At 39.0% G+C, this 17,863-nt stretch overlaps 2 protein-coding genes across 6 annotated transcripts in view; one reads left to right on the forward strand and one right to left on the reverse strand.

The window, feature by feature from the left end:
- Positions 1 to 68: 68 nt before the first annotated feature.
- On the forward strand, positions 69 to 4,435 carry NSA2 (NSA2 ribosome biogenesis factor). Its single transcript, XM_065662933.1, has 6 exons — positions 69 to 176; positions 364 to 551; positions 1,607 to 1,757; positions 2,039 to 2,218; positions 3,371 to 3,563; positions 4,154 to 4,435. Exons 1-6 carry the CDS (start codon positions 174 to 176, stop codon positions 4,219 to 4,221), a joined length of 783 nt encoding a protein of 260 aa, XP_065519005.1. The 5' UTR covers positions 69 to 173; the 3' UTR covers positions 4,222 to 4,435.
- A 2,237-nt stretch (positions 4,436 to 6,672) lies between these two features.
- FAM169A (family with sequence similarity 169 member A) overlaps positions 6,673 to 17,863 on the reverse strand; it is a 40,419-nt gene continuing 29,228 nt past the window's right edge. For 3 of the 5 annotated variants that reach the window (XM_065662927.1, XM_065662928.1, XM_065662926.1), the window contains exons 9-13: positions 14,947 to 15,001; positions 14,456 to 14,579; positions 12,488 to 12,653; positions 11,382 to 11,585; positions 6,673 to 10,878 (exon numbers count right to left, since the gene is read on the reverse strand). In XM_065662927.1, coding sequence (XP_065518999.1) covers positions 10,336 to 10,878; positions 11,382 to 11,585; positions 12,488 to 12,653; positions 14,456 to 14,579; positions 14,947 to 15,001 — 1,092 coding nt within the window. In that variant the 3' untranslated portion in view covers positions 6,673 to 10,335. The remainder of the gene's footprint in view (positions 10,879 to 11,381; positions 11,586 to 12,487; positions 12,654 to 14,455; positions 14,580 to 14,946; positions 15,002 to 17,863) is intronic. The other 2 variants (XM_065662931.1, XM_065662930.1) reach the window with 2 other exon arrangements.

A 17,863-nucleotide genomic window follows, 5' to 3' on the forward strand; every position in this document is an offset into this window, starting at 1 on the left:
CCTGACAACTCGGGCGCGCAGCCCTCGGGGGCCGCAGGCCGCCTCTCCGCCAGGAGGAACCAAAGATCCGCTGAGGAGCGTTTCCAGCCGGGGCCGCTTCCCATCCGGGCCGCCCTTTCCGCTGCGGAGGCAGCTGCCGGACGGAGGGCTCGGCGAGGCGCGGGGCCGCAGCCATGGTGGGAGCTGGGCCGGCGGGGTGGGCAGGGGCGGCGGGCGCCGGGCGGGACGGGGCAGCCGTGAAGGTGGCCGAGCTGAGGGGGCCGCGGGCTCCTCCGCGTGTCGCAGCGGCGCCGGGTCTCGGCGGCAGTGCGGCCTGAGCTCTGCCGGCCGGTCTCCGCTCACCGCGCTGCCTTGTGCCCACAGCCGCAGAACGAGTACATCGAGCTGCACCGCAAGCGGTACGGGTACCGCCTGGACTACCATGAGAAGAGGAGGAAGAAGGAGGGCCGCGAGGCGCACGAGCGGTCCCGGAAGGCCAAGAAGATGATCGGGCTGAAGGCCAAGCTCTACCACAAGCAGCGGCATGCCGAGAAGATCCAGATGAAGAAAACGTGAGTACCGACCTCTCTGGCACCTTCCGGGCATCCCGGCATTTGAAGGATGAGGCGGGACGTTAATACCGTAACTAAGAACTAGTATCTGTTACTTGGTATATTTTTAAATGGTGCTTAGGGTGTAGGAGAGAGCGGGCTTTGCCACCGTGAAGACATTCCAGGTTTCCACTCTTGTCAGTGGATGTTAACAGTTCTGCTCCTAAAAGCATTCTTTAAGATAGGTGTTAATTAGCCATAGCAGTGACTAACGTAAATAAGACAAAAATATGAATGCATTTACTTGGGGGGTTTATATCAAGTGCTGTATATTATTATAGCAATAGGCAGCAGGCATTTTTTAGCAGTGTTAATACAAAACATACAGTAACGTGGACAGTGTTTGATCAGAACACGAGGCTTGTCTTACAGGATAAACTACAGCATCAGGCGTAGATAAACAGATGCATTTTCCTGAAATTTTTTTCTGCTATTAGAAACTGAAATTTAATCTGTTGGCAATATTATTTCTAATGAACTTAGTAACTGTCCACCATGTTGCTTTGCTAGTTTTCCAAGTGTAGACAGTAATTTTCCTCTGCTATTTGTAAAGTTGTTGGATTTGTTAACTAGTTTGTGCATCTTCTCACCCCTGCCCAAGTGGCCTCAAAATGAGCAAAACACAACTCCTTCTACACACATATGTGCCTCAGATTTGCAAGCATTGCTGTCCAGTCTGAGGAGCAGTTTATTTTTTGTCTGAGAGGAAGGCTGCAATCTCTCGAAGTACTTGGCTGCTTGCTTTAAGAGATTCAGAAATTCCTTCATAAAATGCGTATCTTGTGTTTCAGTCTTAATAGGAATGGACAGGCTTTTATGCACTGTGTAGCCTGCCAGTTGTTACATTAAGTGAAATTACTAGTTCACCATGAAAAGAATTTAGGATTATTCCTTAAGTATACATATGCACTTCTTTACAAATGTCTCTTGAAATTTTCAGCTGGCACAAGCTAAGTTGAAAAATAAGTGGGGTTTTTTTTTCTCCTATTTTTAATACTGTTTTTCTTTCATTGCAGCATTAAAATGCATGAAAAGAGAAATGCAAAGAAAAAGAATGATGAAAAAACACCTAAAGGAGCTGTACCAGCATACCTGCTGGACAGAGAAGGCCAGTCCCGGGCTAAGGTTCTATCTAACATGATCAAACAGAAAAGAAAAGAAAAAGCTGTAAGTAACTGTATTAAAATTCACATACTTAGAATTACTTGTGACAGTGACCACTTTGAGTGGCTGATACTCAGGTGACTTACAGCCTATAAGAAATGTCTAAGTAAAACCTGAAACATTGAGTAACTGAAAAGTAAGCATTAATAATTTTAAATGCCGATTAAAGTAAGTTGGCTATGAGTTGTATAAAAAGTCTAGTCTATGACTACGCTTTAGGGAAATTTTGTTTTATTTTTTGGTTGTCCCTTCATTTAGCAATGTAAGACTGTTGACTGTTCTAGGGGAAATGGGAAGTTCCTGTCCCAAAGGTCCGTGCACAAGGAGAAACTGAAGTTTTAAAAGTGATTCGTACAGGAAAGAGAAAGAAGAAGGCCTGGAAGAGAATGGTCACAAAAGTTTGCTTTGTTGGAGATGGGTTTACCAGGAAGCCTCCTAAATATGAGCGATTCATTCGACCAATGGTAATGTCCTTGAGCCTTAAAGCATGTTTAATTCTTTGACTTACTGCTTTGAGTTCCTGTGGGAGGAAGCTTTCTTCTATGGTAATGCACTTGATTACTGTTGATGTAGAGCATTTCTGTTAGTTCCCTTGCAGAAATCTAAACTTCTAATAACCTGAGGGTAGGGAGATGCCCCTGCAGCCACAGCCTGTGCTGAAATACCTCTGCTCATACTCCCCTAACTCAGGTGATGCCAGTAAGTTAAAGCTGCAAGCTCTCAAATTAGCACAGAAGGCCCTTAGCAAAGACACACTGAATAGCTTTTAAAGTTGGAGGCTTCTTTTTCAAGCTGCTATGGTTCTGTCAGCTGTAAAAGCCATCTCTCTTCTAGGATTCCAGAACTCCTTCTGTTTGGCTCGTTAAGTAAGCTTGAAGCACAGTCATGACTGTACACAAGGGAAATGCTATGCCTCCAGCCTGACCTTTTCTTACACACCAGCAGAACAGTGCCTGAGCTCTAGCAGCCTGGCAGTGTACAGGAGGAAAAAACTGATTCACCAAGACACTGTAGGTCTTCTAGAAGTACCCGTTCCTGTTTCCTCACAGGAATCAACAGAATCAGTGTGCAGGCTGCCTGTTGGATCATACCTCATTACTATTTTGATGGTCTTACATAGAAGCCTAGGTTTTTAATGTCATGAAAGACTGTGATATTTAATGGTGAGTACCCTTCACAAAGCACAGGTCACTAGATAGTGTTATAAGAGATGGGTATTAAATATTTTACAGCATGTGAAAAAGATTTTTCAGCTTTATAAGAAAAAGAAAAAATTTTTAGTCTTAAAACCCCGTAGCACCCTTAAATGCATTACCATAACTACCTCATTTCTTAATGGAACAGAAGCCATCTGAGGTAGCAAGCATTCTTCTTGTACTACAACTAAAAATGGTCATTCTGAAAATATACGTGGATAACTTTATCTTGTTATTGATCCGTTTTTTTGGGTAAATCTGGTCTTAGATAGGAAGCAGACAGCATTCTGTGTACTAAATTGTTTCATTCTTACCAGTATCTCAAAACATAGGAAACTGAGACTATAATGCTGAAATTAAACTAGATTAGTCATGAAGACTTCAAAAAAAATACTCATTCTAACATTCCTTACACAACAGGGCTTACGTTTCAAGAAGGCACATGTGACACATCCTGAGCTTAAAGCTACTTTTTGCCTACCTATCCTTGGTGTAAAAAAGAATCCTTCTTCTCCTTTGTATACCACACTCGGTGTAATTACCAAGGGTACCATCATTGAGGTGAACGTGAGTGAGCTGGGCCTCGTGACACAAGGGGGCAAAGTTATATGGGGTAAGTACTTCTGTATGTTTTTAGGTCTTTGTTGCCTGATGTATCATTGAGCCCATGGCCTATAATCATAAGATCTTTGCTAGGTTGTTAGGTTTGGGCTGTAGCTGAACCAACTACTATGCAGCTCTAAAAATGCAAGCTTTAAGTGTTAATCTTAGGCTTTCCATTCACACTTTCAAATTAAAGGAAGTTCAGAATAACTATTCAACTTGTTTGCCTGTGTCTCACACTAAGCAATGCTGCAAGTGTATAAAGATGTAACCTTGTAACTAGGAACAATTATAATGTTTTCAATGGAAGTTCCAGGTAGAAGCATCTTCATAGGACCAGGCTGTGAAGGGTCAGAGAGGGTGACCTGGACAGTAGCAGAACCTGTGTTGGTTTCCCCTCCCTGCCCTATCTGTGCAGAACTCTAAATGATCCATTCATAAGAAACAGCCTAAATAAAAGTTTGGGAACCTAAGTTTGCAGCTCAGCAAAGATAAGATTTAGCTTTCAAAATGCATTTCAGGTTTGTAACAGGAGTTCCCTTAGAAGAGATGGGTGGACTGAACTTGCAAACATAGACATTTAATTCCTTTTCTCTCCAGGGAAATATGCACAAGTAACAAACAATCCAGAGAACGATGGCTGCATTAATGCAGTTCTACTTGTTTAAGTTGTGTTTGATACTAAACATTGGACATGGGCTCCTGCAAAATCAGTGGAGTTTCAACAAGTTTGCAAGATCTCTGGAACCTTCAACCATTCAAGAATATTCACCCCCACAGGCTGGTAAAGAACTTAAAGATGCCAAAAACAACTGCTCGGGTTTTTGTATTTAGTATGTTTGTTCAGCTGAATGCTGTCCAAATAAAGGAATTCAATTTTCATGTTTTGCTAATGTGGTATGGATTTGATCTGAACTTTAGTGGTGTTTTTACAGTAGCAGTTTCCTGGCTTAGGTATATTGTATAAATTCTTAATTCAGCTTACACTTCTAGTGATGGGAAATACAACCGTCTCACATGATGTCCTACTGTAATAGCTGAAGGTACAGAAGAATATATTGACTTGTACTCTACTTCTGGGAAAGCTGGAAGAATGCAGCTAGAATTTTCCTGCAGACTGACATCAGAAATTAAACACTGTTTGATACTTGCCTTTACAGAAGCATGAGCTATTTCCTACTCCATCATTACCTCACATTTTTCTCCCCTCTGCCTCCATGGCTGCATTAATGGAAAGAATAAGGGCTGGAGAGTTCACCACTGTAGTTTTTGGCAAGAGGAGAACAGTTTCATAAGTTTAAATATATGAAGTTGTAGGGATTTTAAGATGTGAAATTTGAGAAAGGCATGACAGCCCTGATCCTCCTTGTAGCTATTTTGGTGGCTTTAAGAAACATTCAAGAAAAACTAAAGATCACAAGCATTAACTGATCAATATATGTTTAGCTTGTGTCTTTGAAATACAGAAACAAAAGCTGCTTCTAGACTGGAAGCTTTTGGTGATGTATGTAACTGCATCAGTAATCTTCTTGTCAACAATTTGGTAGTAGACAAATTCAGCACAATCTATGACTACAAATAAACATACTTGCCTACTTATACTCCGACTCTTAAATAGTGCTTCATGCCAAGGAGCTTTTTAACACAAATTCCACATCAAATTAAAGCCTTGCAATCTTTCTCTAGTTTACGAGGGCACTCCAACCTCTTAATATTGTAAGAAGAAAACTTTCAAACAAAACTTTCAAGATACTTCAGAAGCCAGAATATGAATACATTGGCTTTGGGGATGTTTATATTAACATGAGTTCAAGGTTAGTGGTGGTCACACTTACAATAAGTAAACTGAGTGGCAGATTATATTATCACAGAGTAGTTAAAGGTGGAAGGGATCTTTTAAGATGGTGTAATGCAATCCCCCTGCTTAAAGCACAGTCTGCTATAGCAGGGTGTTGGGGTCACATCCAGTCAGGTTTTGAGTATTTCCAAGAATGGGGACTCCACCACTTCTCTGATCTTTTCAACCTGATCCAGTGTATGACCACTCTTGCAGTTTAAGACATTTTATGTTTAAATTTTATGTTTAAATAAAATGTATATTCTAGGTTCTCCTGTAACTGGGCACCACCAAGAGTCTTGGCCCACCTTCTTTATACTCCCCGCCACCTCCTCTCCCCCACCTGGTATTCACACACAAAGATCAATCCTCCCGAGCTTTCTGTTTGCCAGTCTGAACAATTGCAGCTCTCAGCCTCCTGTGTGACACATACTCCAATCCCCTAATCATCTTCATGATGTTTCAAATCTCAGGTAATGTTTCAAATTTCAAACTCCAGCCAGTAAATCAAGCTAGGTGCTTTTGAACCAGCTTGCTTAACTTCTCTTACATTTATGATAGAGGCACTTTAGCTATACCTCAACTGCCTTCTCTTGTTAACAGGCGACTTTGTTAGTTTAACACGTTACCCTAGTCTACACTTAATTACTTGCTATGATTTTTATTTCTTTGTAGTGAAAAGAGATTTGAAACTTGAGAGGGTTGCAAGCCAGTAAGTCATTTGCTTGGAGAGAGGGCATTTGTCAAAACATAAGCCTCCACTGAAGTTCTTGTTACTTTAGCCTTTACTGCACATTAACAAGTAACATGAATAGAATACTTTCATTTTGTACAGCTGTCTCAAGAACATTACTACATTTGTGCTATAAATATGCAACTTGTTGGCTGAATAAACATTGTTGCACTTACCACATTTTAGTCTACCATGCTGTGGGAGTGCAGTAGCAACATTTCTAGTTGGCTTGTATACAGCAAACTACCTTAACAACTGCTGTTTATATCATCTTGCATAGCTGGTATAAACAGCAGAACATACACTGTAAAATTCAGAACAGCCTATTATACAGCTTTTATTAAAAAAAAAGTCTGTTCCATAAGCTAACTAGGTACAGGGAATTGTTTTAATTGATAGAATACATTTCAGTTAATAATCTTTTGAGCTTTTAAAGCTCCTCGGTAGCAGGCAGATTGCAAAATCATGGCCATTCTAAGAAAACTGAAACACTTCAAAACATGCCTCCTCTACAGCAGAAAGGACTCATACTATAAACCAAGCAAAAAGTAATCACAAAATATAAGTTTAATTACTACTTCAAAACATTTCAGAAGTTGCCAAGACAGTACTAAAGTAAAGGAAAAACTGACGGTAACAAGACTTCAGTACAATACTCCAGAATAGTAATACAGCTTTCTTAAGATTCATAAACAGCATATCACTAGTTTAGAAAACATCTACCACCACTTGGAAGTGTATCCTTTTGGAAAGTTTCATAATGATCACTTAAAGCAGAGAAGCTGCAACTTGGGCCTATCTGTTGCTATGTTTAACTAAGTAGTGTTCATGAGATGGTAAATGATCAGTTTGATTACTGACTTCTGCAAACGATGTTGTATAAGGAGCAAAACAAAGGTTGGACATAATTTCAAATTACTTAAGTACTTTTGAAATAAGACATGTATACACTTTCACATAAAGGGCTATGAAACATGAGAAGAGCAAACAAGAACCCTATATGAAATGAAAATAGACCAAAAGATAATAATGAGAAAAGCAAATCCTGTTAATAAGCAGTAAAAGACAGACATTTGAAAAAACTCTTGGATTCAAATCCAGACCATTACCATTTAAGCTCAAGGCTGAAGTCACAAATTAATACTCTTTAAACTCTATTCCTAGGCTAAATAAAGCCCAAAAATAATCCGCCTTGATTTCACTGTACACATGTAGTTACACAGCATGTTGTAATAGCATTTGGTACAAACTTGTGTAAAATGGATGTTTTAATCACTGGTTGCTGGTGCAGTAAGATCTTAAATTCTGTGAGTTTGATGGTAGCAAGACAGTTAATGGATCAAAGAAAGAAATCATCCAAGCCTAAAAACTGCTTTTTCCCCAAGGTAAAGCGCTTCAGTCAGTGACAGTGGTCAGTATGTTCCCTTGTATTAATGGAACAAGTTACAGACTATTAAACTACTGTTCCAATGAGACAATCAATACAGCAATAAAAACTATTATTTAAAATCAGTATTCTGATTTTGCTACTGTATCTACTGCATGATTGATGCCAAAGAAGTTGTTATAAACTGCACCCTTTAGTTCAAAGTACAGTTGCAACTACATAACAATGTCCAGTTTTCAAGACTGTACTAGTTACCAAAATTGCTAATTACACCCAACTGCTTACATTCCATATGTGACAAGCTGGCCATCAGCTACTCTTTCAGGTACCCAAAATCTACAGGTATCTACTCACAGGGTATACCTGGAGATGTGAATTTAAGTTCAGTATTTAAAACTGACGCACTAAAATGCAATCAGAAAGCTGACTGCTCCTAGTAGAAACCAAGACTGACCTAACCTAATGATCCTGTTATAATATTTGTGTATTCAAACTGCAAATATCTTAAAGAAAGATAACTGAAATCGGCTCCAACTTAGCTGTGAAACGTAAAAGCCAGGTAAGTGACATTACCTTCTCATGAACAGTTTTCCAACCTCAAAGAATACAAGCAATAATGTATCAAGTTACCTACAAGTAATTGAAATAACTAGGACTCACTTTTCATAAACGAAAGAATCCTTAACTTTTTGAAAGTGGATACATTTGTAATTGATAGAAGTATTTGGCAGATCAGTCTTTAGTGAAGTTTGCTCTAAAAATGGACAGTAAGTCACAATACAATGTATACAACTATACTTTAAGCCACCAGCCCTCACAACTGACAAATTCTTCACAATGCAATAGATTTGTTTTCTAGCCACCTTCTGTTCAGTTTTTGGTTTTATGTTCGTTTTTTTGTTTGTGGGGTTTATGTTGGGGGTTTTTTTGGTGGTTTTTTTTTTTATGCAATACATCTTAGCAGTAAAAGAAAAGCCATACAACAGAACTTCTGTCTTACGTGTTTTATAGAAAGTGCTGGATTAATTTTAGAAATAATTAAGGTTCACTTGAATATGTTTACAATCATGAAAGATCTTGACCATTTATCACTCACTGGCTTCATAAGGAATACCTTTATGTACATTGATAGGAAGTTACAGCTACATGCAATAGTTAAAGAAACCCAGATTTAACTCATGCACCCCCTGAATCTAGAGTTCACATAACATATGGGTTTTTTTAAAAAACATCTCCCCCCCCTCCCCTGCCACAAGCTACTCTTACCAGATTAAAAAGGGGCACAGTACTTCATTAGCTGAAAGAAATGGTATGAATCTATCTTATACAGTTAAAAATATCTTACAAATACAGTTAAACTGTATAAGCATAAAAACCAAAACCAGATTCTCAGATCAGATTCACAGGAATAACAGTTAAGACAGCATTGCAACTATTCAAGTGAACCCTGTACTCTTAAGTCCTGAACAGTGATTTCTAGATACCTCTGGTTTTGAGGCACTGTGGGAGACTAGTTCAGCCCTCTTAGAGAAGACATACAGCAGGACAAGTAGTGGTGTGATTTCCTGTTCTCTGAACAGGAAAAAATAGGAGCTTCCTTTATTGAAAGAAAAACTTTGCCATCTAAGTAGTAAACTCACTCTAGGTGTGACAAATTAAGTTAAATACATGTCTTGCCAGGAGACTCTCTCAAGAGGAACATGCATGAAAAGCCTGTTTATGTTTCTATTTGCTTACAGCAAAGTTTGGTTGCTGCTTTTAAGGAAAGCTGTGAATTGAAAAGCTACCATTCCAGGGATTACACCCAAGTTAGAAAAAGGAAGTGGGAATCAGAAGTATTCAGAAGCAATCTTCTGCTAACCCCTAAAGGCATAGAAGTGTGGCAAGCCAGCATTTGCTGAAACACTCGCCAATATTCACACTAATGAATGTCACAACCACCTGATATGCCAGTGTTCACAGAAGTCACACTGGGCAGACAGTATTTTAATAGTTGGCTGGTTCTGTCTGATAACTATTCGGAAAACAAAGCATTGCTTCCATTCAGACAAAAACAAAATCAAAAGTTGTCTTACTCTTCCTGTAATGTAACCAGCATTCAAGTATCCACTCAACACATGCAGATAGTTAGGAAGGTAATTGATTGCTTTGGAAGCTACCAGTAATTTACTGAGTAGGCATCTCTTAATCCCCAAGTGAAAAAGTTTCAGAGTGCACCATGGCATACACTGTGCTGACCGTGCTTCTACTCACACAGCTGTTTAAAGCAATTCTCACAAAAGACACATGCTGCTTATGTTGCTTTTATCTAGTGAGTTTTACCTTCTTTTGTATTTGGAGACCTAGATTTATAGAATATTTCTTTCTTTCAATCTCATGTGAGAAAGTCTATGGGGAGGGAACAAGCAGCAAGGAAGGATTTTCTTTTTCTGCTTCCCCCCAGAGTAGAAAACAGTTACTTAATAAATGCTAGAGTGATCTCTGGCCTCATGGAATTTAGGGAACCTCAACAGAGCCAGGATTTCAGGCTGCATTTTTCTTCCACAACTACCACCTGAAATAAGCTGATTGTTCCCTTTGCTAGCACAACTGTATTCAGCATGTATCCTTTACAGAAGGAGGAGACAGGCTGTTTACTTCCATAATCTGAAGCTCAATGTCTATAGCTAAAAATTCAAGAAAACTTCATGAAAGTTATGAATCCCCAAAGGAAGTCCAACCCAGAATTTTAAACTTGTGTCCCATGTCCCATATGGTTTAGTTAAGCCCTAGTGTTTTACACAAAACAACTTTCTTATAAATAGATGACAATCCATATTCCGCTTCTAAAGTGGCTTTCCTTTTTTCTTGGGTGGACCTTTGTGGCTTTTCACCTTTCTTCGCAAGCTTCTCCGATCTACAATAGGTACCTCAATTTCTGCTTCCTCAGAGCTGCTGTCAGCAGCCCGCTCTGCTCCTGTCTGCGTGTACTGATCCATCTGCTCAACAGTCTCTTCCGACTGCTCTTCCAACTGGTTCTTCTGTGCTTCCTGTCCAGAAGGCTGCTGAAAAGAAACCCCATCAAGTTCAACCATTATCAAAGAACTCTGACTCAGGGCAACAGGGGCCTCCTGTGAGTTGTGCCCTGCTTCCTCATTTTGATCTTCCAATGAGGAAGGTGTTTTGGGAGAGACATTTTCAGAAACAGACTCTTCTACTGCTTCAGTTACCATGGAGTTGGGTAGGCCACTGTCAGAGGGCTCTTCCTTTGATGCTGAAGCAGCTGCATTTTCAGTGGCAGCCTTTTCAGGTTCCTGCTGTTCTTCAGTGTCCTCCTCTTTCAATGTACTTTCTTCAGTCAGCATTTCTGAATCACCCACAGTTGGTCCCTGTTTTCAAATTCAAATTATTCAAAGGATTATTCAGGTTCAATAAAAACATTCTGAAATTAATCCCAGGGTGTGGGTGGGAAGGCAGTTTTTATTTTGGACATATACAATTATCATTTTGGTAGTATATAATAATCTGCTTTTGCACTATAAGCAAAACCCAATAAAATCTGTTTCTAGAAGGGTATTTTACCATTAATTGCTTGCACACTTCAGGGTGGAATTACTAGACAAAGTAAGGATGTGGCTTTTCACTTGTATCTAACTAATATTGTAGTGAGAAAGCTATTTCATTACTGTCAAGGCAAACTGGAACAACATATCATTTTTGGTATCACATGCATATTTGACCCACTTCTGCGTATCAAAACAGGAATGTTAGTCTATTCTGTTCAAAGATTCACATCATCTGGTCTAATAATTACTTTTCCCAAGAATTTTATATGGTGGTGGGGGCTACTCTGAAAGAAAAATTACTTCAGATTTTGTTTCAATTCTCTCACCTTCTCTGATATAGTGTCTTCTGAAGGTTTTGCTGCAGACTCAAGGATTAACGGAACAAACAGCATTAAGGGTTCTTCTTGACTCTCGGACTGCAATTTTGATTCACTACTTTGACCTTCATTTGCTGTTTCCTCTTCAACCACAGTAAAAGTCTTACGAGTTTCTTCTGTTACTTCACCATTTAGAGGCTCTGATAGAGTTTCCTAAAAAACAAAAACAAACAAAAAAAAAAGCCCCACCAAAAAAACCACCCACCCCCCCCCACTTCTATGTCAAGATTACAGTCAGCCATTGTTCCCCAACACTAGTGGGTGTTATCTGTGATCTAAATTTGTAGCTTAATGTGAGAAGCAGATAGCTCAGATGCCTAGATATGTGTACAAAGAAAGCACAGTTTAGAGCAGAGTAGCTAATGTAACCAGTTTATTAACCTGGTGGTGTCACCTGCACTAAATTTCTAACCAGAGTTTACAGTATTAGGAGCCAAGCCAAGCAGTTTTTAAGCATCCCACAAGCATACCTACTGCAGTCATTCCTTAAACCCAACATAGTGTAAGATTCACTTTCTCACCCATCAGAACATGCCCTAGAGGCATCACTAGGCACAAAGAGATTTAAACTCAAGCTGTTAACAAGGTGCAGATAAAAGTTGCATTTAGACAGCAAAGGAGGCAAGCTCTATGTGAGGAAGTAATAAGAGCCAACCAAGTAGTAACCAAAGCATACCAGCTATTGGCTTTTTCAAAGACTTTTTTTTTTTTTAATTTTAAATAAATCAGAAATACTGGATCAGATCTTGACCTTACTCCAGTTCTCTGGAATATGCAAGCAGGAAAATCAATTAAGAAATTACATTGGTAGACAAGCTAGAAATTCACCTTATGAGGATACTATGAGCTCTATTCTTCACAATAAATATAATGGAATATTCCTTAAAACTAATTCCATACTAGCCTCAATTTCTCAGCTATCTTTCTCAACGTAACATGGATATGAAAATCAAGGAGTTAACAGTCACATGGATCAAGGCAGCAAGGGCCATATTTAAAAGAAACTGTAGCTGTATTGCAAACTTATCTGCTATCCCTATGACATCCAAGCTCACCTCCTCCTCACTCCGCTTCTCAGGGTTTGATAAATGCAGTTCCGCTTCTGATAAAGGCTGGCCCTCATTTTCATCAGTCTTTTCCTCATTCTTCTCAACAGTATTCTCCTCAGATACTTCTACTAAACCTTCAGAGCTTTCAAATGTGTGGGCAGGAGGTTCCAGCCTGCAGCAGGTATTAAGATACAGCCTTTAATATTTTAGATTAATACATAATTTTAGTGATCTCAGCAGGGAAATTCTTTCATGACCAATGATGAAACACTGTATCACATGTTTGTCATTAAAAATAAGAGTCCAGAAAACTAAATGCATCTAAAAATTACTAACTCATTAGGGAAAAAAAACCCCACCTGCAACTAGGAAAAATTGCTTTGGCAATTAAAAAAGGAAGACATCTATATCATGCCTGCAAATAAGATGAAAGTCAGAAATTTGTTTGTTATTTTAAAAATAGAAAGCAGTAATCCACTGCATATTTGGAAGCCACAAACGGGCGAGAAAGAAAGCAACTTCTCCCACCCCCACTGTAGAAACTAATTAAAATTATGGAGTTATAAAAGCAAGTATGTTTGTATAATCACTGAATATTACAAAGACCATGACCAGAAAAGAATTTAAGGCAATAAATACATCATGTCTGAAGATTTAACGAGCCAGAGACTGAATTAGCAAATAGCTGAAGATGAAGCTCTGATGCACGTGATAGGTAGTAATACTATCTCAACATAAAACTTAGATTTAGTATTACATACAAGCAATAGACTTGCAGGAGGCTACTTTACCATTTCATAGTAAAGGCAGTACTGGAGGGTTTTATCCCAGATGTCAGTCTTGAGATGAAGACACTTCACAGGAGAAAGTCCCTGACATAAAACCCTGCTGTATTTGCTAACACACATGAAAGGAGAGAACCAAGCTGATACCCTGCCTTCTTGCCATCAGGATTTCTCTTAGATCTACTCATAAACACAATGTTACACATCTTACTCAAAGGAGCTGGGGCACCTCACTGGCTTCATTTTGCAAGTCCCAAAATACTGACATTCAACAACAATCTCAAATATCAGCTAGCAAAATACTACTTCAACTACTTTTAGTTGAAGAGGCCTAAGTGAACAAAAGTTTGAGGGATTTCCTAGAAAATAATCAGGTTATCTTCAGTTCTTCAGAAGAGGCTTTTAGGGTTGAGGTCTTTTTTTTTTGGAGATGAACAACAAATGCAGAGAGACACTCACACAGGGAGGCTAACAGTATATGTCTATGAAGAGTATATACTCACACAGGAAAGAAGCAGTAATTTATTTACACTAGCCACAGTTCTGCTTTCTGGAAGACATCACAAATTAGTACTTCAGGCCCTGTCTTGTATGAATTGTTGCATGCAAGCAGTACAATTCTTCACATCCCCAACTGACCATATTGCACAGGATAACTGGAGATGACTTCCCCACTACCCTGATGTAAGTTTGTATAGGATGGTTTTAAAATCAGAATTTGTATAAAAGGGCTTTACTTTGAAGACAGGTGGCTTCCTATAACTTTTGTTACTAAGTGACAAGCAGTAACCAGCTCCCAGACTAAACAGTTGGACATGTCTCCGAAGATCACACACAGCACTGTGGATACCTGTTCAGTTATATTATCACAAGAAACTATGCTGCATGAATACAGATGTTTTTACCTTCATGCAGACTAAGTTCTAACAGAACACCCTCAACCTTCACTGTTTTCTTATGATTTCCAGTATTTGCTGAGCTATCAGAGACATACAGTTTGGTACAATCACTCTTCAGGTAGCATCTCAATTTTCTTTCCCACATCACGCTTTACTTTTAGTTACTTAAAAATCAAGGAAGGACAGTAAGAAGAAATAGAAATGTTAAGTAGTCCACTGTGAGACACTGATGTAGCTTATGATGGCCCAAGCAACAAAGTAAGAAATCAGCCAAATACAGGCTTCTCTACCTGCTTTCTGACACACTTTCCTCGTTTCCTTGGGAACTTCCAGATTCCTGTCTCATCTTTCCTATCCTGGGACGTTTTAAATTACTGCTTCGTGTCCGAATGGAAGCAGGAGCTGTGTTAGGGTCTTAGGAAGAAAAAAAAAACACAACTAAAAACACCAAAATAGAACACCAAAATAAACACCAGTGAACAAATGCAGTCTAAGATCTGCATGTAATTCTTCCCCCTAGTACTCATTAAAGCTGAGCGCAAATAAAACAGCATTTCATTGTGGTACTTCTCTGAATACACATGCGTAGTATCTTTACCAAGACTCAACAATTTTACCCAAAGTCCTCTGAAAGGTTTGAGTTGAGCCCCAGAACCTTGGAGAAAGGTAGGTTTTTATACATTTTACAGATGATTATGTGGAGATTGAAAGCAGTAAAAGAGAGTCTGCTAACCTACTAATCCACAGTAATCACAATACTGATAATCAAGGTTATTTTTACCTTCAGATGTGCTTGCATGGACATCTGTCGATTCTTTACCTTTTTGAGGTTCAGCCTGTGAAGAAAAAAAAAAGCTAATGTTACTCCAAAACTTTCTGAACTGATTGAAGTATGTTCATCTCCCTATCTGTGGTTGCATCTTTCTAAAGCACTGTTTTGTAGTAATGATCCTGTGGAAAAGCAGCTACAAGCATTTGTAATTTAAGATACTTTCATGTATTTATTTTATCTCAAGAGATTTTTATTTTTTTCAATTATCTTTATTACAAGGATGATTGTTTTTTCTGCATTTTACTTCTGGCCTCAACACAGAAGGCAAGACTTCAAAGTAACATGCCATTATAAACAATGATACCAAGCTTTTTTAGCTAACCATTCTATTTATAGCAGGTGCCCACATAATTAAATGCTAGAAGTCTTTTGTTTCCCCTTTCAGTATAAACTCAAGGGCATACACTACAGTATTTGACAGAATATAGCAGGAAAGTTTAATTTTTGTATTCTATTTTTTAGTCTTATTTTTACTGTGGCATGCAACAGAATACAGCAGCTCATATATAAATAAAGAGCAAACAGCAAAACCAAAACCACAACAAACCAAACAGAAAAATAACCTACAGAACTGGGTAAATCAGCAGTACTGCAGGTTATATGCACAGTCAGCACAAGATGCTGTTTATTTCAGAGTTCCCTCTCCCTAGCACTCTTTTGCATCTTGCTCTTCCCCACCATCCCAATGCTTTTATTTTTTTCCTGCAAGTAGCTAAGGACTCAGTGGTCAAGCACTTCATACTCTGAAGTGGATACAAGCTTTACACATTTACACAAAGATATGCACGTTGCTCTCAGCTGCTAGAAGTAGTCTAGAACTGGCAACAATCAGCACCCACAATGCTGCTGCATTTCCAGCCTCACTTCCAGTACCACTCAAGAAGGCCAGCAGGAAGCGGCCATACCTACATTCTGCTGCTTGAAGTAGTTTCAAGTGGGTTTTAAATACATAAGAATTTGTAGAATAATGACAAATTATTCTAGCATCAAAACACATAAAATAAGAAGCACTAAGTAAAGAGTGAAAATGAAAGTTGGAGAATATTTTTTCCTGGTGCATGAGAAGGTGGGGTATCTTTTGTTTGGTGGTCCAACAGTTTTCAAAGCATTGCAGAACTGCTGGTAGATAGTGCAGATGCCAACAAGAGAGCTGTCAGCAATTCTACCAAACTATGAGGAGTTGAAGCACTTTGGAATCTACCTTCTTTCTCTTCTGGAAGAAGGTAGAGACAGGGCACCGCAACAAAATTCCTAAGAACTACTGTTCCTCTGCTATCTTCTCCAAGTATATCAAAGTTATCTACAACCAAAACATGCATGTTTCTCCTGGCTTTGGCTGGGATAACATTAATTTTCTTCCCAACAGTTGGTGCAGTGCTGTGATTTGGCTTTAATCCAAGCAGAATGCTGACAACACACCAATGTTTCAGTTCTTGTTAAGCAGTGCTTACCCTGATCAAGGACTTTTCAGTCTCATGTTCTGCCAGTGAGGAGGGGCACAAGAAGCCAGGAGGAAGCAGAGACAGGACACCTGACCCAAACTAGCCAAAAGGGTATTCCATAACACAGCACATCATGCCCAGTATATAAATGGGGGGAGCTACCCAGAAGGGCAGACTGCTGCTCGGGTCAAGCTGGATATCAGTCAGCGGCTGGTTAGCAATTGATACAATTGATAACAGTGATACAATCTTATCATGCATCATTTGTGTTTATTTGGGCTTTTTTCCCCTTTCTTCTTTTAGTTTTATACTTTCTCCTTTTGTTATTTCCCTTATTATTAGTAGTATTATATTGTACTTTAGTTATTAAAACTGTTCTTATCTCAACCCATGGGTTTTACATTCTTTCAATTCTCCTTACCATCCCACCCATGGTGGAGGGGAAGAAGGGGTGAGCTAGTGGCTGCATGGTGCTGAGTTACCAGCTGGGCTTAAACCACAACATGTTTTAGATCATTTTCCCCATCTGATCATTATTGGAATCCAAATCAGGAAGTCAGTAATGATGCCCGAGACACTGTTACAAAAGACAGACAACTAAGAGTTGTTTTTCCTGGTCATTTAGAGAGACTAAAAACACCACTACTTTGCTGTCAGTTTTGCTTTGGGAAATGCTAGTTTTCTCAACTAGGAAAAGTGACACTGGACTTACATTTAAAGTCTGAGGTTTAGATATTAATTACCTGGGAATATTGATACAGCCATTATTTCCTATTTTTAATTAAAGCACTGACTTCTACAGGAGCATACTCATGTCAGTACTACAGACAGTCTTAAAGCACACAAATTATTGGCAAGCAAATTCTGTGTGGCCTCAGAACACAAATGAGTTACAGGAACAGCTTCATAATATTCAAAAGATACAGACATATTCATGACCACATATCCATCTGTAGCTGAAATCTGATATTTCAAATAAGTAGAAATAAAAAAATAATAATACATAGAAAGAAAGCTGCACTCCTCCTATATGGACAATATTTAACTCTGAATGCCAGCCAAACACTTTCAAAAGTGCAAATATGCACTTTTATGATCACTTTTCTTCATCCTCTCTACTCATTCTCAAGAGTAGAGACTCTACTGTTCCAACAGCCTTTCTAGACAGTTAAATCTCAGAGCCAGTTGAAGTACTCTCCCTTCTCTTATCTGCTAGCAAACAGTTCCAACTATAGACCCTGACAGTTGTATCACAGACCTTCTACATTCATGGGGTTACCCCATTATCGGAAATGCTGGGGAAAAACCAAACCAAACAAAAAAATAAACAAAACACAAACTCAACCCCCAAAAAACCCCAACCCAGTATTTTTTACCCCATCAGTGTTAAATCAGTGGGAAACATAACATCCACCCTCAAAAAG

This window comes from Lathamus discolor, chromosome Z, assembly GCF_037157495.1.
Source record: "Lathamus discolor isolate bLatDis1 chromosome Z, bLatDis1.hap1, whole genome shotgun sequence".
Classification (NCBI taxonomy): domain Eukaryota; kingdom Metazoa; phylum Chordata; class Aves; order Psittaciformes; family Psittacidae; genus Lathamus; species Lathamus discolor.

Excerpts from the sequence above, each read along its gene's own strand:
- NSA2 (XM_065662933.1), top strand. Across the intron at positions 2,219-3,370 it reads AGCGATTCATTCGACCAATG|GGCTTACGTTTCAAGAAGGC; the intron begins GTAATGTCCTTG and ends CTTACACAACAG. Across the intron at positions 3,564-4,153 it reads AGGGGGCAAAGTTATATGGG|GGAAATATGCACAAGTAACA; the intron begins GTAAGTACTTCT and ends TTTTCTCTCCAG.